At 49.6% G+C, this 17707-nt stretch overlaps 1 protein-coding gene across 1 annotated transcript; it reads right to left on the bottom strand.

The window, feature by feature from the left end:
• Nucleotides 1–4668: 4668 nt before the first annotated feature.
• LOC109311543 (zinc finger and SCAN domain-containing protein 31-like) lies at nucleotides 4669–16245 on the bottom strand. The gene is made up of 3 exons (XM_019537237.1): nucleotides 15291–16245; nucleotides 13643–13832; nucleotides 4669–8721 (listed from the first exon to the last, which is right to left on the bottom strand). The coding sequence occupies exons 1-3, from the start codon at nucleotides 16092–16094 to the stop codon at nucleotides 7832–7834; spliced, it is 1884 nt and encodes a 627-aa protein (XP_019392782.1). The 5' UTR covers nucleotides 16095–16245; the 3' UTR covers nucleotides 4669–7831.
• Nucleotides 16246–17707: the final 1462 nt, after the last annotated feature.

Raw genomic sequence — 17707 nt, 5'->3', positions numbered from 1 at the left:
CATTGCAGGCTCATGTTCATCTTGTGGTCAATGATGACCCCCAAGTCTCTTTCTTCCTTAGCACTAGCCAGCATAGCACTGCCGAACCTATAAGAATGCTGCAGGTTTTGCCTCCCAAGGTGGAGAACCTTGCATTTTTCGGTGTTAAACACCATCAGGTTCTCATCCGCCCATTTGCTGAGCCTGTCCAGGTCAGCCTGGATTGCTCTCCTGTCTTCTGGTGTGTTTGCTTTGCCCCAAAGTTTGGTATCATTGGTGAACTTGGCCAATCCGCTTCTGACTCCAATGTCCACATCATTAATGAAGATGTTGAACAATATGGGTCTGAGGACAGAGCCTTGGGGGACCCCATTGGTCATAGGACACCATAACAATTGACTTCCGTCAACCACAACCCTCTGGGTCCCACCACAGATCCAGTTCCCCAGCCAGCAGATTGTGGTGGACCCAAAGCACAATTGGCCAGTTTCGCCAAGAGGTGATCATGAGATACCAGATCGAAGGTTTTTTTTAAGTCAAGTTGCAGCACCATTAATGGTTGCATTTCCTGGAGCTGCAGCAGCCACTGCTCCTTCCACCAACTCATTTCCAGCCCCACAGGCCAGATTCGGAGTGTGTAACAATGTCATCTGGCCTGTTGGGCTGCGTATTGGCCAGGAATTTGGTAGTGGGGTGAACAGTGGCTGCTGAGGCTCTGAGAGCCCCAGTAATTAACATTGACCTGGTAAGCCAGATGACATAGCTCTGTGCTCTGGATCTGTCCTGTGGGGACCCCTATGCTACTTACCTGGCTCACGCAGCTAGATTAGTTTGACACCCCTGACCTATAGCTAGGGTGACCATATGAACAGTGAAACCCAGGACACTACCTCCCCACTTCCAGATGCTGCAGGCTTCAGGGAGTCCATGGCCCATTACTTTGTGCATTGTTCTTTACTTCACAGGTGTCAACAGTCAACTGTGAAGCAGTACATTCCACTAATCAAGCTAACCTATTTTAGGGCAATTTTGCTGTCTGCTAGGGCTTCATATTTCACAATTCCTGCAGCTCTGCCTCCTCGTTCTGTCCCGAAGAATGATAATTTGAATTGTCATTGGCCAGGCAGTACACACTGAGGGTGACAGGTTGTACAGAAGGGAAAGAATAGGGAGGAAAGGGGGAAGGGTTGCTTTCTATGTAAAGGAGCATTATACATCTATCCTAATCAAAATAGGATCAGAAGAGGAGAAAGCTGAGGCATTGTGGGTTAGGATTCATGTAGGTTGAGGGGAAAGGGACTTAGTGGTGGGGGTCTGCTCCAGGCCACCACACCAAGAGGAAAAGCTAGATTTGGAATTCTTGAGGCAGCTCTCAGAGGCTGTACGGTCTAGGGATGTGGTTGACATGGGGGACTGTCGCAGGGCTCTTAGGTGTCCTGCGACTGAGAGGAGAAAAGGCTCAAGAGAGGCCCCTAGCGGCGGAAAAGGGGAAGCACAACAGTCAGTCTCTAAGACTGTGCCAGTGCGGGTTGCTAGGGCGACCGGGGAAGCCTGAAGCCAGGAAGGGGTGGAGCTTAGCCCTTCTTAAGCCCAGGCAGAAGGCCAGGAGTTCAGTTCCCCTCTGGCAGCCACAGGAGCAGGAGCTCTGTGGGCGAGCTGAGCAGCCCGGGGCAATGGTCGGAGCCTGACTGCCTGGACGGGCTGCAATGATGCAGGGGCAAGGGAACTGACGGAGGTAAGCTAGAGCTCTCGTGGAGCAGAGCAGGGTTTATGAGCTTGGGTTATAAGCCGGTAGGCTTTTGGGTTATGTTGTAGCCAGCGGGCTGATTCCTTTGTTTGCTTATGGTTATACCAGAGGACCGGGTGAGGCTGTAGGGGTGTGAGGAGGCCTCACGGGAGCTCCCCAGTAATCTGGGGGGTTCCTGGTGCCCAGAGGGCACAGCCAATGGTGCCAAAGAGGGCACAGCTTTGTTTAGGGGGCACGTTGGCCCAGCCCCTGAGTTAGGGGGCAACGGAGAGCCCTGACTAGGGGGCACGAGGAAACCTGGAGTTAGGGGGCTGTGAAGAGCCCTGAAGACGGGGTGTGAGGAGCCCCTGAATTAAGAGGCAGCAAAGAGCCCGGTGCTGAGGGGCAGTGAGGAGCCCCTGAGTTAGAGGGCAGTGAGGCGCAGAGTGAGGGGGCAGTGACGGACCCCGGGAGTGAGAAGGGGTGTTGAAGAGCCCTGAGGGCAAGCAAAGGGCCGGGACCTAGTACCATGGCCCTAGCGAGAGCATTCCAGTACCATCTGTGAGGCTTGGGCTGCGGTGCAGGGGAGGAAAAGGAGCCGCAGACAGCGCCCCCTGCCATCAGGGCGCGTACAAATGGGCAGCTTCCCACTAAGTTTCATCATTCTTCACTTATAAACAAGATCAAGACATGGCAGGCGAGCATAGGCGGGCGGTGGGCCCATTGCAGGAGTCCGGAGTTGCACGTGCGGAGAGACTCCAAAAATGGGACTCCTGTCACAGGGACCTAAACTACCCTGACATCTGCTGGGAGGAGCAGTCAGCCAAATCCAACTGTTCACATAGGTTCTTAACCTGTATGCAGGACTTCACCTAACACAGGAGGTATAGGGACCATCTAGGAGGAATGCCTTACTGGACTTGGTGTTAGCTACAGGGGATGACCTGGTAGGGGAGCTGCAGATTCGTGGTCACCTTGAAGACAGTGACTACCAATCAATCAAATTCACCATACGGCATGTAGGGTGGAAGTGCTTGAATTTAGGAAGGCTAACTTCAGTGTGCTTAGGAGTCTAGTCAATGATGCACTGCAGGAGAAGAGTATTGGTGAGATGGGAGTCCAGGAAGGGAGGTAATTTCTAAAGGAAGCGATCCTTTGGGCATAGAGAGAGACTATCCCAGTACGAGGGAAAAGGGGGAAAGGAGCAAAAAAGCTTCCTTGGCTAAACAGGGAAATCCAGGGGAGTCTAAAGGCAAAAAAGAAAGCATACAGGCGGTGGAAACAGGGGGAAGCTACCAAGGAGGAGTATACCTACTTGGCCTGCACTTGCAGGGAAGCAGTTAGAAAAGCCAAAGCAACTAGAGCTGAGGTTGGCAACACAAAGTAAAGACAACAAAAATCTTTTTTTAGGTATGTAGGGAGTAAAAGGAAGGCACAGAGCAGCATAAGACCCCTATTAAACAAGGAGCAATTAGTGACAGACGGGGGGGACAAGGCTGAGCTATTCAGTGAGGTTTTTTGCCTCGGTGTTCCTGAACAGGGATCAAGTCTCCTAATGGGTTCTTAGATGGGCATCAGGGGGACACCAGCCCATCAACTGTCAGCACTGACTTGGTGCAGTCACTTGGATGGACTGGACGTGTTCAGGTCAGTAGGCCTGGATGAGCTGCATCTGACAGTACTGAAGGAATTAGTCAGTGTCATAGCAGAACCACTGATCAGAGATGCTCTGTTCACCAGGATGCCTTTTGGGGTAACAAGGAACAATGGTCACAAATTGACAGAGAGCTGATTTAGGCTAGATATCAGGAAAAACTTTTTCATGGTAAGGGTGGCCAAAATTTGAATGGGCGTCCAAGGGAGTTGGTTCTCTCCCCTACCTCGAGGATCTTTAAGAGAAGCCTGGATAGGCATCTGGCTGGGGTCAGCTGATCCTAGCACTCGTTCCTGCCTGGGCAGGGGTCGGACTCGATGATCTGTTGAGGTGCCTTCTGACCCTAGCATCCATGAAGGCATCTATAACTGGCCTCCAAAATCTGGGACTGTCCAAGGAAATCCAGGATGTATGGTCACCCTACCTATAGCCTGTTGTAGAGTGTGTATAGGGGGGGTGTTGTTTGTGTTTTTTGGTTTACGACATTTTTTTTTCTTCAGATTTTTTTCCTGCAGCTTTAGTTGAGGGTCTGAAGTGGTAATTTTAGGAATAACTTCAATTAAGAAGTGCCTGTGAATTCAGGAGACTAGACTTAATGGCCCAAAAGGCCCCTTCCAGTCCTAGGTTTCTGTCTTCAATGACACAAATGATTTGGCATTTTGTGTTTTATAGCAAGGTAACAATTGCATGTTAGGTTGTTCGGTTTTTTTAATGGTAAAATCCTATGCGAGGACAAATCATTTGTAGGACTTAACAGGAGGTAGCTAGATGATGTCAGCAACGTTATCACCTGCCCATAGTAAAAACATGTTTTTTTGTCAGCAAAGGCATAGAATAGTTTCAATGCCCGCCCCTCTAGGGGAACTTTGGACCTCTGCTGGTGGGTGTAAGAGATGGAACTTTCCTATGCTTGATGCCAGACTGTGGTAAGTTGACAATATCCTTGAAGGACTAGATTTGGTAATGGCTGAGAGAGAAGAATTCAAGTCTTTTTCTTCTATTTTTATTGGAGCTATGACATCAAATCTCAGCTGAGGCTTGAAAAGTTCTCTTATGCTGGGCTTCTTCCATTAATACCTTGAAAGTGGGAAACTTAGTCCACAGCTTACCTACTGGCTAGGGCTGAATGACATAGAAGTGACAATACTCAAGTCCTGCCCATAGAACAGGCTCTACTGTTGCTAATGCTGGCAGAATTTCACCAACAGGTCCTCAGTTTCCTACTACAGATAAGGACTGAGCCCTTTCTGTATTTGCAAGAAAATACATTTACAGTCACAACCATGGGACTCATAAAATGGACTAAAAGTTGGAGTTCAAATTATGATTATTTTTTGGCTGAGTACCAACATACAGGGTAAATGATATCTGCACAGAAAAGAAGGAAATCTGGACTGCAAGAACCTGATCCAAAGTGTGAGCAACTCTCCTAGGCAGTCAGCCTATATATAAAAATATTGGCCCTATATCAATGCTCCCTACCTTGGTCTTACCCCTATAAAATATTGTGGTGACTTACACCCTTCCCTAACAAGCAAGTGAAATACTTCTGTTCATGGCTCTTTTGAATCACCAATATAAATTATGTAATACAGAAATTGCCTCTCTAGAGTGTTAGGCTCCTTATCATGTGCAGGTGGCTGAGCTGGGAAGAGAGAGGCTGGGTGGTATGCATCTATAGTTGGAGACAGATACAAAGATTTTCCCAAATTGCATGGTACCAAAAGCACAATGGAAGGGATCTAGTCTTGTCTTGCCATCTTAGTTGTTCTCATGGATGTCTAAGTCCCAGAAATGCCACTTATGCACAGGATGGGCTGTCATTTCTGGGAGCACGTAGTCCTGCATGCATTAATAAATACATAAATATGTAGCCTAAGCAAAAAAGTATGACAGAGAGAGCACCCTCCCATCTTTTTCCCCCCGGTAGTTGTGTGACCCAGAATAGTCACCTGGGTCCCCTTTGCCTAAAGGGGGCTTGAATACGAAGCTGTCTGACTTCCTAGTACAACTTCATAACCAATGTCAGAGGTCAGCCAACATATTCAAATTTTTCTCTGGCTTCCTGAGCAGCCACAAGAGGGAAGCATATGGGAGATATGTGGGGCCAGGAGGAAGGGAACAAGCCAAAAAGTATACTGATCTGTGAAGTAGCTGCTGGCCTGGAAAGGGGGAAGTTTCTGGGTTCTAGCCTTGGACACTGGTTTTACTGAGGCAAAAGCTTCTTGCATTTACTGTCCTCTATCCATTTTTTCTTCCAATTACTATATTAATGTCTCCATTAAAAAGGGCTGCCATAGGGAGATCTGGATAATGACTGACCTGCGGTATGGTGGTTAGAGGACTGTACTGAGAAGTGAGATAAACCCAGGTTCCAAGCATCTCTAGGTGTGGAGGGCCTATACTTCAGGACCTTCAGTTTTCCAAATGACTGCCCTAGCCACTGAGCTTTCATGTGAAAGTAAAGATGCACAAACACAACTTTTTTCCATTTCTGAGTCTAAGCCCCGTAGTCATGGGTTTTGCCTAACTTCATTTGGGGGCATCTAAGGCTGCTATGCATCCATAAGGAGCATGCATATGTGCCTTTGCTACTAATATGTATGCCCAGTTTGTGTATGTACCTAACCATGCATAGTCATCCACATATAAAGGGCTACGTGGCCAGGAACAGAATTCCAGCCTTCCCACAAATGGCATTTTTGGCATGTAAAGACAACCAAACCTAGATACTTAGACTAGAAAAGGAACAGAATTCTACCCAATGTCAACATACATCCTAATGCATTTTCTGTTTGTGACCCTTTTGTTCCTATTCATTTATTGCTTGCTTGTTTGCCTCTCCCAGCACTGGCCCCCTTCCCTCCCTGCCTTTGGTATGCAGATTGCTCTCAACCAGTTGATGCACTGCTCTCTTCATCTTTTCACAGCTGCTGATGAAGTGAGCTCCAGCTCATTAAAGCTTATACTGAATATATACTTGATTTAGTCAGTCTATAAGGTTCAAACCTACCCTGTCTTGTGCTATACTCCTGCTACCACCACACTGGCCCCATTTCCTCCCATAAAACAAAACATCAGCTAAGCATGCAAACAACAATAGAACAGGTTGAACTGTGTTGAAAGAATGAAGAGAAAGCTAATTAAGCTAGCGGAGCGGTCACTGTAATGAACAGAACAGCTACCTCCCACCTTGTTTGCCAGACAGCAGAAAAGAACTAAAAATATTCAAAATGCAAAAGAAAAACAATGAGGTAGGTAGGTCAGAAGTTTAAAAACAAAAGCCCCACTCTTGCAACAAGCTCCTCATGTATTGAGTCCAATGTCCATAGAGTCTCAGCATGCCTTACGGAGTCTGTCTATGTGGACAACAGTAGAGTCAGTACCTATATAATCACAATATCTTGAACAGATTAAATTGATCAAGTCATTGTGCTGGTGGGCAGCTGAGCTCCCAAGCAACTGTACAGCACAGCTGGTGCAGCACACTGAGGCAAGTTAACAAAGCAGCAGCAGAGCAGAAGCAAAAAATCCATGGGGCAATGAGTACAGACAGATTAATATATAGTGAATGTAGGTAACTACATCTGGGATAGAAGTCAGCAGGAATGGTCATGAAGTAAATGAAGCAAACAGGTCATGATCAGTGGGGATAGCTAGGGAATGATGTCAGAAGGCTGTAAAAATTCTAATGCAGCTGGGTTTCTCCTAGAGAGAGGACAGTATGTGGGAGATGGTTGCTGTGCAGAGCTGCACAGGCAAATCTGGTTGGCAGGAGGAAGGGGACAGAGCTGGTTCAGCACCTTCCTCTGGAAGTGTTCTTTCTAGGACTGCTTTCTCCATATCTTCACTGAAGCATTCCTTTCCAAGTCATCATAACTCCTCTCCAGTTAGCCTTGCTGAAGTGAGAGCACTCATACCACCAAATAACATTCAAATTACCTTGCCTGCACTAGTGGCGCACTCACCCATGCTCTGTAAATTCATTCACAGTGAACTGCAGAACTTGTCTAATGTCTATTCGCACATTCTGAGAAGGCTCTGGAGAACTAGAAACACACCTAGTGGTTGCTGAAAGTTTGTGGTCAGTTGAGGTTTAGCCAGCCAATTAGACTTAAAGAACTGGTGTACCTGACTGTGTGTGTGGATGGGGCTCATGTTAGCAGCAACATTTAAAATCAAACACAAGTATACTTTTCAGAGAAAGCAATACTTGAGAAAGGCTCTCTCACCACTGGTGAAAGCAGGGAATTGCCAGTCACAGCAGTAGATTTTCAGGAACTGGGATGCCTCAGAAGAACGAGGTTAAGCCCCTCCTCATACATTCCCCATGGTAGTATTAGGAGTGCTAGTATTATAAGGAAGGAAGAAGGGGATGGAGTTCTCCCAGGCTCTTCAGCAGCAATTTCTGGTACTCTGCTTAGCAGTATTATGCACATTCCACTGGAGACACGTCCACAGCTGGGAGGGTCTCACTTGTCTGTGGCTGTGGCTCTGACATGGATTCTCAGATGCCGGGCAAGAGATGACTTGTTGCTGAAGCCCTTCCCACACTCTGGGCAGGGGAAAGGCCGCTCCCCGGTGTGGGAGCGCTCATGAATAGCAAGGTAGGCCAGGTACTTGAAGCTCTTCCCGCAGGCAGCACAAGGGTAGGGCTTGTCCTGCGTATGTGTCCTCTGGTGCACGGTCAGATTAGAGAGCTGGCTGAAGCGCTTCCCGCAGGCGGTGCAGGGGTAGGGCCGTTCACCCGTGTGGGAGCGCTGGTGTTTGTTCAGATCTGAAGGATTTGTGAAGGTTTTCCCACACTCCCTGCAGGGGTAGGGTCTCTCTCCTGTGTGGAGTCTCTGGTGGGTAATGAGTGTGGAAAGGTGGCCAAAGCACTTCCCACACTCTCTGCAGGAGTAGGGTTTCTCCCCAGTGTGGGTCCGATGGTGGGTTTTGAGGTGTGTGAGCCTATTAAAGCTCTTCCCACACTCAGTGCATGGGTAAGGTCTGTCTTTCTCATGGACTCTGCCATGAGCCACAAGTTCCTGCTTCTCCAGAAACCTTTCTCCACAGTCCCTGCACCTGTGGGGTTTCTCCATCCTATGAACACCTCCCTCATGGCTTTTCAGTTTTCCTGTGATCTGGGGTCTCCCCAGCACAGGGTGCTGTGTTAATTTCTTGAGTACACTTTCACATTCCACCAGGGGGTCTGCCTCATTCCCTGTTTGGGTTTTTTTTTGCCTTTTGCAGGCTTCTTCCCAACCCAGTTTTTGGTTAACACTCTGTTCTAGTTCCACTGGAGATGTGCTGGGTGGTTGCAGGATTGGAGGTCCTTCCTCATGAGGCTGCTTCTCAGGTCTGCTCAGGATTTCAGCGCCTAGTAGGAAGAAGAGAATCCAGAGGTTATTTTACTTTGCTTGTATCATAGCATAGCTGTGGCAGACAAAATTGACAAATGTATATCTTAGCTGCTTGAAAAGGGGATGGGGATCTGCCATTCAGGTATGTATATCAACTGTTTTGACTGCTATATCTTCATGATCCTATAGTGATACAAGCTAGCTAAGTTGCTCTACTGAACAACACTGAATGAAGTAAGGCTATACCTGGAACAGTTCTGCTACCCCTGTATTTCTATAGGATCACACAGACACTATGCTTGCACTGTAACAGCTTTTATTGGTATCCTTTGATACCAATACAATTTTAACTTCTGTCTAGACCCAGAGGTAACTTCCCATCATCACACTGAAGATGCTTTCCTCATGGATGAAAGTCAGCCATAAAGGGACAGGGGCTTTAGGGAAGACATCAAGGGACATGACTTGGAAGTTTTGCATCACCTTCTCCTTCTTCAGACCCAACATAGTGTTCCCTCAACCCCATGACTTCCATTTCTCTCTACTCCAACTCTACAAATTCCTTTCCAGGCTTCATGTCTCCATCTCTCTCTGCCCCTTCTAGCCCTTCTTCCCCTTGATGTTTCTTCTGTCTCTCTTTCCTTCCCTCCTTTTAGGCTACAATTCATTGCTGTTCTGTGGCTGTTTCCAGGGAAACTGACCTAATCTCGCTGGTACCTTTATGGGCACAAATCCAACTCCCCCACAGATGGGTAAACAGAATTTATACCCTACTCTCCTCAGTGGAACTCATCTTGCTTTTCTGAGTATGCGCAGAAAGAATCCACTCTGCCCACTTACACTGTAGAATACAGATATGGAAGGATAGAAACTATTCAGAAAGGAGAGAAAGAAAACGATGGCAACACGGTAGCACTTGATGGCTAGAAAATGATATGTAGAGGTTTGGTTTTAGGAATTGGCTCATAGATAAAGTAAATATTGTATTACAGCAATGGTCCAGGACTATTACAAGGGCTAATTGGTTTCTAAAAGCCTGTCTTGTCACAGTTTCACAGCCTTCAGGGAAGATAGGGTGTCTGAAGCTAACAAATATACACATCCTAGGAAATTAAAAACATCCAAACTTTATTTTCATAATAGAGATAGACCTGGCTCTAGGGTGTACAGTGCCCTCTTGCAGAACTCTTGGGATTTCTGGTTTCAAATGAAATGGCCTAATTAAGGTGTGTGCATGTGATAGGTTTATGAAAATAGGATTTTGGCTGACAAAACAGAATGTGGATAGCATGCCAACCACAGGAATACCAACTAATAATGCCCAAAGATGAAGAGTCATTGGAGGGAAAAGGATACAAAAGGAGGAGTTTTCAAAACAGCAGGCAGGCAGTTGGCATCAGCCCGCAACCTCCAAGGTTGTTGATGTCGGACATTAAGCAAAGAACCACAAGGTGGCATTTATATACTGGATGGATGTTGTAATCATCTTGCCTGCTTTGCGTGCATTGCTCTTATTTCCTACTACTGTGTATCAATAAAATTCGCCCATTATCAACCCGAAGAGCTGTGGTCAGGCTGAAGGTTGTGCTCACCTGGAGCAAGGTATCAAGGATGGGTTGTGAATCCAGTGCCAACAATTGGCAACTCTGCCAGGACAATGACTCTAACTCAGGGACTGGGACTTGGTCCACTACCAACAACTGGTGACTGGGACTCTGGAACTGGGACTTGAGGACAGTAACCTGACTGATCAGGAATTTCTTGATACAGAGTAAACCTCATTAGAGGAGTCAGCCAAGACTTGTAGTGGAGTAAGGCTGTTGAGTTGGTAAGGTAAAGCCATATGGTAATTCCAACTAGGGTTGTAAGCTAAGTCCAACCTTCAGGCTGCTGACATCTGACATTCAAGAGAACCTCAGGGTGAAGCTCACACACTGGCCAAACGTACCTTCCCTCTGATGACAACTCTAGGACTGGTAGGTATAGAATTGTTTGCATTCTTCGTATCTGCTATCACTGTGTATCAGTAAAATTTGCCTGTTATTGAATGGAGAGGTCGTGGTCAGTCTGAGGGTTTGGGTCCACCTGGAACAAGGTATCTGGGTCTTAAATCCAGTGCCAACAGCCAAGCCATGCAGAAACACCTACTTAAGCCTGGAAAGAAGGACAGTCCCATTAGAAAGAATTCGCAGGGAAGGATTATTAACCCACTGAAGGATGCAAGTGCAATGCAGAAGGATCTTGACAGATTGGAAAGCTGGGCTACAGCTAACAGGTTGAAGTTCGATGCAGACAAATGCAAGGTGCCATACCTTAGAAGGAATCATCAAAAACACAAATACATAATGGGGTACACATGGCTGGATGACAACTCTAGAAAAAGACTTGGGAGTCTTGGTAGACCACAGAATCAATAGGAGTCTGCAGCATGATGCACCACACAAAAGGCAAATGTAGTTTTGGGCTGTATCAATAGAAGCATTAGGTGCAAGACATGGGAGGTGATAATGCCTCTGTACTTGATATGGTTAGGTGTCATCTGGAGTATTGTGTGCAGTTCTGGGCTCCACATTTTAAAAAGGATGTGAAGAAGTTGGAGAGGTGCAGAGGCACGCAACAAAATGATCAAGAACTTGGAAGGCAAATCATATGAGATGCTGAAGGAGTTCCAGAAACACATTCAGCTTATTGAAACAGTGCTTGAGAAGGAACATGATAGCAATCTTCGAAGGGCTGCTATAAAGAAGGAAAGCACCTTTCCTCTCTTGCTGCAGAGGAGGACATGGACCAATGGTTTGAAGTTACAGCAAAGTAAGTTTAGATTGGATATTTGGAAAAACTTCTTTACTGCAAGAGTAGTGAGGCAGTGGAATAGACTGCCTAGGGAAGTTGTGCACTGTCCCTCATTGGAAGAAGAGGTTGGACAGCCACTGTTTGGGGATGATCAAAGGACAGCTATGACTAGTTTATACCATGGCTATTTCCCATGCTTCTGGGCTTTATTGGTTGCTCCCCATCCCTGCCCCCCCCCTTTTTCTGCTATGTTGGTTAGGGTGTTTTTAAGCCTTTCTAGAGGTATTTGGTGTTGGCTACAGCTAAGGCTGGGGATTCAACTGGGATGTTCTGATTCTCTTGTTAGAAGCAAAGCCAGAGGTTCCTGGCTAGAGGGTCTTCCCCTTCTGCTCAGGGTCAGACCAATGATCATATTTGGAGTCGGGAAGGAATTTTCCCCCATAGCCAGATTGGTATGGACTGTGGGGGGTTTTTGCCTTCCTCTGTAGCAGGAGGCATGGCCCTCTACCTGGGACCACCTGAGCATATATTGACAACATTTTATAGAAGCAGGGCATTGACTGCTGTGCTTCCCCTGCTTTACCTGTGGCAGATTAGGATGTTAAGACTACCTTCAACCCTGACACAAGATAGACCTATGTGGAATTAAGTTATGGTTGTATGGGATGGTTTGGACAGGGATGAACCGGTCTCTGGCAAGAGGTTGGACTAAATGACATCTGGAGGTTCTTTCCAGCCCCATTTCTCTATGACATAGAGCTCCTGAGTCAGATTAGACTAGGGGTGAGCAAAACAGAGGATCTGGCCAGTGGCCAGGCTCTGTGTCTCAGCAGCCCCAGCCAGCTGGTCTCCATGGGAGCACAGGGGTGTGACAGGGCAGGGCAGGGCCATGACAGTACAGAGCTGCAGAACTGGGGCTCTGCCCCAGCCTGGCCCCACACTGTCACCCTCCCACCCCTTCCCCAGTGCTCCTGGGGTCTCCATAAAGACTAGCCAGGAGCCACGCGGTTGCAGTGGTGACAGCACAGGCAGGGCCAGCCAGAGCCACTATCCACTGCCTGCACACCCCTGCCCGTGGAACCCATGCTCATCGCAGGGGTGTGCGGGCAGCAGACTGAGTCTCTGGCTTAGCCCCACCTTGTGCTGTCACCATTGCAAGATCCTGGCCCCAGCCTAGCTCCCTGCACAGCTCCTGGCCAGTCTCCATTGGAGACCCTGGGAGCATGACAGCACAGTGCCAAGCCAGTCCAGAACAGAGCCTCTTTTCTGTGGCCCTGTGCAGTCATGTCCCCATGCTATCACACCCCCACACTATGGAGACCAGCCAGGAGCTGTGCAGGCAGAGGCTGCTCAGAAATGGAGTCCACCTCTGGTCCATTGTGGCTCACGGGCCAGACTTTGCCCACCCCTGACTTAGACAAGAAACATGCTTGTCCCCTCAATATACATCAGCAACTCCCACTGCTACCCCTGAAGGATTTCCCTACTGCTTAGCTACAGCAACGGGCCCTCTTGTCTACTTCCAAGCCTGGGCCTTTTTAGCTTGCCTGCTAACCTCCTGCAAACCTCCACAGCCTCTGCAGAGGCCTGTCCTCACCATTCTGTAACCATCTGCCAGAACAGAGAGAAAATATAAGTAGAGTCCCTCTACCAAAGGGTCCAAATCTCCCAGATCCTACCCAGAGTACCCTTCTGCCTCACCTTCTTTCTGAGCCAGCTACAGGAGAAAGGAGGAAGGAAGGGGCTTTTACCAGGAGTTGGCAAGGATGCACGAGATGCCGTGAGTGATATTGCTCAAAAGAAGGCTGAGTACACCACTGAACATGAGATAGAGAAGAAAACTTCACTGCAGATGCCCAAGGCACCAGTCAGCTCCCAAAATCCTATTCCCACCTTCTGGATCACTTGTCACCTGAGAGAGACATTGTCCACAACACACACCATTCCTCTTACCTGACTTCCCATGGATTTCAGAAACTGACCCTTGCTGGATGTCCTTTGTGACTCAATGCTAGTTTTCTGAACTAGTTAGGACCCCCATTTTGCTCCCCCACCCCACATTAAAGTTCAGAGATTCCATTTCCTGTTGGCCCCTCAGTGCTCTCCACCCCAAGAGCCTCCTGTCCCCCATAAACAGTTTCTTACATATTTCTTGTAGAATGTGTGGCCTTTTTCCAAGTTTACAAGGTTGCTCACACTTCCTCAATCCTGTCTCCTCCTGGGACGTCCACCTGAGATTGGGTTGTAGCTGCTCCATCTGAAGTGTCTGAGATTCCCATGTCTTACAGGTCTCCATCTCCTCTGTCACTTCCTCAACCTTCACATGCACTGTGACCTGGGACAAAGCAAGCATGTCACCATGGAGTCCAGGAAAGGGAAGCCATGGCATAGTAGCAAAGGCCCTGCTGCCCACAAAAACCATGGGCTAGACAACTGGGAAGAACTTTCTTGATCTCACATGGGGTACCCTGCAAGCAGATACCCTGTGTCTTCATCATAAACAGAAGGACCCTGGGGACAAGCTATGTCACAGTGTTCAAGGCCTTCAGGGTTTGTGCTGCATTTAGAATCCAGTCTCATGAGGCCTTCCAAAAAGTAATTGGGACACCCTAGACAAGAGGCTAAAGCAAGTACTAAATGACTGCATGGCAACCACTGGTACTGCACAGTCCTGGTGCCACACAGGTCATTTCTGACCCTATTGAACAGTAGCAATGAACTACTCCACAGTTAGCTCATTGCTGCTGCATAGTAGTGGAGGTGTCATGATTCATGTTCGCCAGTGCTACATTGCCGCAGTGATGAACTACGGCGTAGCGTTTCATGTAGACATGTCCTCTGAGTGTAATTGCTCTAATCAAAGTCTCATAGCATTTCCAAGTAGCTCCAAAACTATGGTACAGAGGCACTGATGGCAATAGAGAACTTCTCTTTGGCACTGAGCACTGCAGGTGCTACCGCTGGCCTTCTGAAGTAAGGCAGCCTGGAGGAAGAGAAGAGCTTTTTCTTCCACAAGGAGAATTGCTGCCTACGTTGCAGAGACAGTGCTCACTGCTGACTATCCAAGATCAGGCCATATCTCCAATATCCTTCCTTTGCCCCTAATATTAATTTGATTCATGCTTTAACATCCATACAGCCAAATTCCAGTCTACCTAGTAGATGCCCAAGTGTGATCCTACTGTATCCAGATTGAATCCTATTACTAAGTCCAAAAATGGAAGGATCTTCCTCTTCCTTGTTGCTCTTTGCAACTTAGCCTTATGGCTGAGATGATGATGTACAGAAAGTAAATGAATTATGGTTTTTCAGGGAGTTGAACAGGGTGGAATAGGATCCCATTTTGGTGCCTAGTGGATAGAACAGGACCTGTTCCCTAGTCTATTAATGAGGTTACTTTACTAATGCAAATTCCAGAGAAATCAATGCACTGTACTAACACCCACAAGTGGCTGTGAAAATACTGATGAAGGGTCTTACTTGACACTGAATGGAAGTAATAACATTTAGACAAAGAAAGAGAGAACAGCAACTCCTAACAAGTACAACCTCCCAGAACACAGATAAAAGAAAATCCCTGGGATTCAGTAATCAGCTGAGCCCTGAAGTGGCCAGACAAATCCTGCCCCAGTGCTGAAAGAATAGGCTCAAGCAACTTCCTGCTATGTTGTGCCAGTGCCCAAACCTGGCTGGACAACTTTTTCTACAAAAGCTATAGGAAGAGAAGGCCCCTTCAAACCCACTCTCAGCTGCTGCTCCCATACCCCATCCTGACATTGTCAGATTTCCCTACCTGGAAATCCTCTGCCAGGGACACTGCTTGGGCACAGGTCTCAGGGCAATGCTCAGAAACCCAGGTCTGGACTTCCTCCGGCAGAATGATGAGGAACTGCTCCAGGATCAGCAACTCCATGATCTGCTCCTTGGTGCGGACCTCTGGCTTCAGCCATTGATGAGAGAGCTCCCAGAGCCGGCAGTAAGCCTCACGGGGCCCCTCAGCCTCCTGGTAACAAAACCGCCGGAAGCGCAAACGCTGCATGTTTGTGCTGATGCCGTGCTCGCGGAGGATGGCTGCCTTCACCTTCTTATAGTCCCCCATGTCTCTGGCATCCAGGCTGCTCACAGCCTGCTGGGCTTCTCCATTAAGGGAAGGCATTAGTCGGGTCACCCACTCGCCTTTGGGCCACCGGCAGGCTTCAGCTATTCGCTCAAAGGAAATCAGGCAGGCCTCAATGTCGTCCTCTGGAACCAAGTGTAGTGGTGGTGGTGTGTTTGATACTGGCACTGATGCCAACACAGCCTGGGGAGGAGGCCTCGGGATCTGCAGCTCCTCCTGCAGCCGGTCTCCCCAGCTCTGGGGCACCCTGTCACGCTGCTCAGGCCTCACCTGTTGTGGGCTGGGTGGGAACCACTGGGGAGTGAAGGAGAGGGAGGACAGCTCACCTGGGCCTTTCCCTTTCCCTTCCCTCCCTAGGCCCTTCCTTCGCTTCCGGCCCGGGGGACCTTCCCTTCCTCTCCCCTTCACTGGCTCCCTCGGCACTAGCGGAGCCAGGACCCGGAGACTCCGGGGCTGCCTGCCCCACTGCTTTGTGGCCATCTTCTGGCTTCGCAGCTCTGGCCCAGCTGTGCCCGCCGGTACCCGGCCGGCTGCCAAGAGACTTCCCGTGGGCGGGCGGGCGCGTGCAGCCCCGCGCAGGGAGCGGGCCCCGGGCGAACACACGCACCCTACACAGACCCCCTTCCCCTTCGCTTTCCGCGGCTTCCCCGAACAAAGCGCTTCCCCCTCGCCGCGGCACTGACTTTCTCGGCAGCATAGGGTTAACCCCCCCACTTGCTGCCCGGCAGGCCGGCGATTGGCCGCGCAACCTTGTCACTCACGGTGGGGCCGGCAAGGCCCACCCAGGAGGCGCTGGGAAAGGGGCAGCGCCCCAGCCGTTCGATCCACCGCCCCCGGGCCTTGAGTGACAGGCAGCCCGAGCAATGGCGGCGCAGCAGGGCAGGACGACTGGCTCTTTCCAGCTTCGCTTTGGAGGTTGAGCGGAGCCTTTAAGCTTGCCTTAACGTGCCCGCTCAACCCACCCGGGGTTCCGTGGAAATGAAGTGCGGCCTTTACTCTAGGGTCTCGCCCGAGCCGAGGCCACCCCTGTCCCACCCGTCGTACACGCAGTCGCTGTCAAACCTGAGGCAAACTGCGCCGTCGGCCTCGACTCAACCACAGGACGCCCCCTAACCTGAAAGAGGCCAAGCGATGTAGGAGCCCAGCGGCCGACATCCTGCTGCTGGCAAAGGTGGTTCAAGTGGAGCTCCCAGGAGGGGGCCACGACCCCGGTAGGGAGGAAGGTAAAACCCCCGGGGGCCGACCAATCTGACCCCGGGGGCAGGGGCGCAGAGAGACGGGCTGGTGCCGAGCTGTGAGCTAAGCACGGCCGGAAGGGCTAAGGCCGGATAGCAAACGAAAGCTGGCTTGGGGTCAGGGGGTAGAGAGCTGGTTTCGGCCAAGCCCCGGGGGTGCTAAGGCCATGGTAGTGAGGCTAAAGCCAGGGAGGAGCTGAAGCCAGAATAGGTGTAGGTTGAGAAGTCTAAAGTCTGGGGAAAGGGGCTGAAGCATAGGCAGCGTGTAGGAAGGTTGTGGGGGGCATGTGCCCCCTTGAGATTGGTGGCTGACACCGCTGTCGGCATCTGCAGGCAGTCCCTTCTTGCCACTCAACATCTCCCCCCTGCCACCAGTGGCAGCGTCTGTGGGCAGTTCCCACTCGCTGCCAGCATCTGTGGATGGTCCCCACTTGCCACTCCTTCCCCCGCATCCTCTGCTACCAGCTCTGCTGCCAGTGTCTGTGGGTGGTCCCTGCTCACTGCCAGTGCTGCTGTCTACAAATGGTGCCCCCCCAGTCTGGGGAGGCACCAGTTGTTCATGGGCTAAAGCCCAAGATGAGTAGAAACTGAACCAAGGCCAGGGGTCTAGGTAGAAAGGAAAGCCTTGCCAGGGCCAGGTGCCTGGCAGGCTGAGTGGATTGTGTGACGAACAGGGTAGGAGGGCCCAGCAGATGAACTCAAAGTAAGCCCTGCCAGGCATGGGTGTAGCTACAGGGGAGGATGGAGGCCATGAATACAGCCCATAAGGCAACTAGGGCCCTGAGGCACTTACAGAGCCAGGAGGGCCACAACTTAGTGCCTCAGGGGCAAGACTAGGGGTAGCTAGGCATGGGAAGT

The sequence above is a fragment of the Crocodylus porosus genome, unplaced genomic scaffold, assembly GCF_001723895.1.
Source record: "Crocodylus porosus isolate Cpor-Errol unplaced genomic scaffold, CroPor_comp1, whole genome shotgun sequence".
Lineage (NCBI taxonomy): Eukaryota > Metazoa > Chordata > Crocodylia > Crocodylidae > Crocodylus > Crocodylus porosus.
The sequence above is the reverse complement of the archived record's forward strand: the minus strand, read 5'-3'. Positions and strand labels throughout refer to the sequence as shown.

Bases quoted from the DNA above. Each gene is read 5' to 3' on its own strand.
- LOC109311543 (XM_019537237.1), bottom strand. From the start codon at position 16,094: ATGGCCACAAAGCAGTGGGGCAGGCAGCCCCGGAGTCTCCGGGTCCTG. The intron at 13,833-15,290 runs GTAGGGAAATCT...GCTTTGTCCCAG, and splicing joins CCCTGGCAGAGGATTTCCAG to GTCACAGTGCATGTGAAGGT. The intron at 8,722-13,642 runs GTAAGAAACTGT...TCTTCCTACTAG, and splicing joins ACACATTCTACAAGAAATAT to GCGCTGAAATCCTGAGCAGA.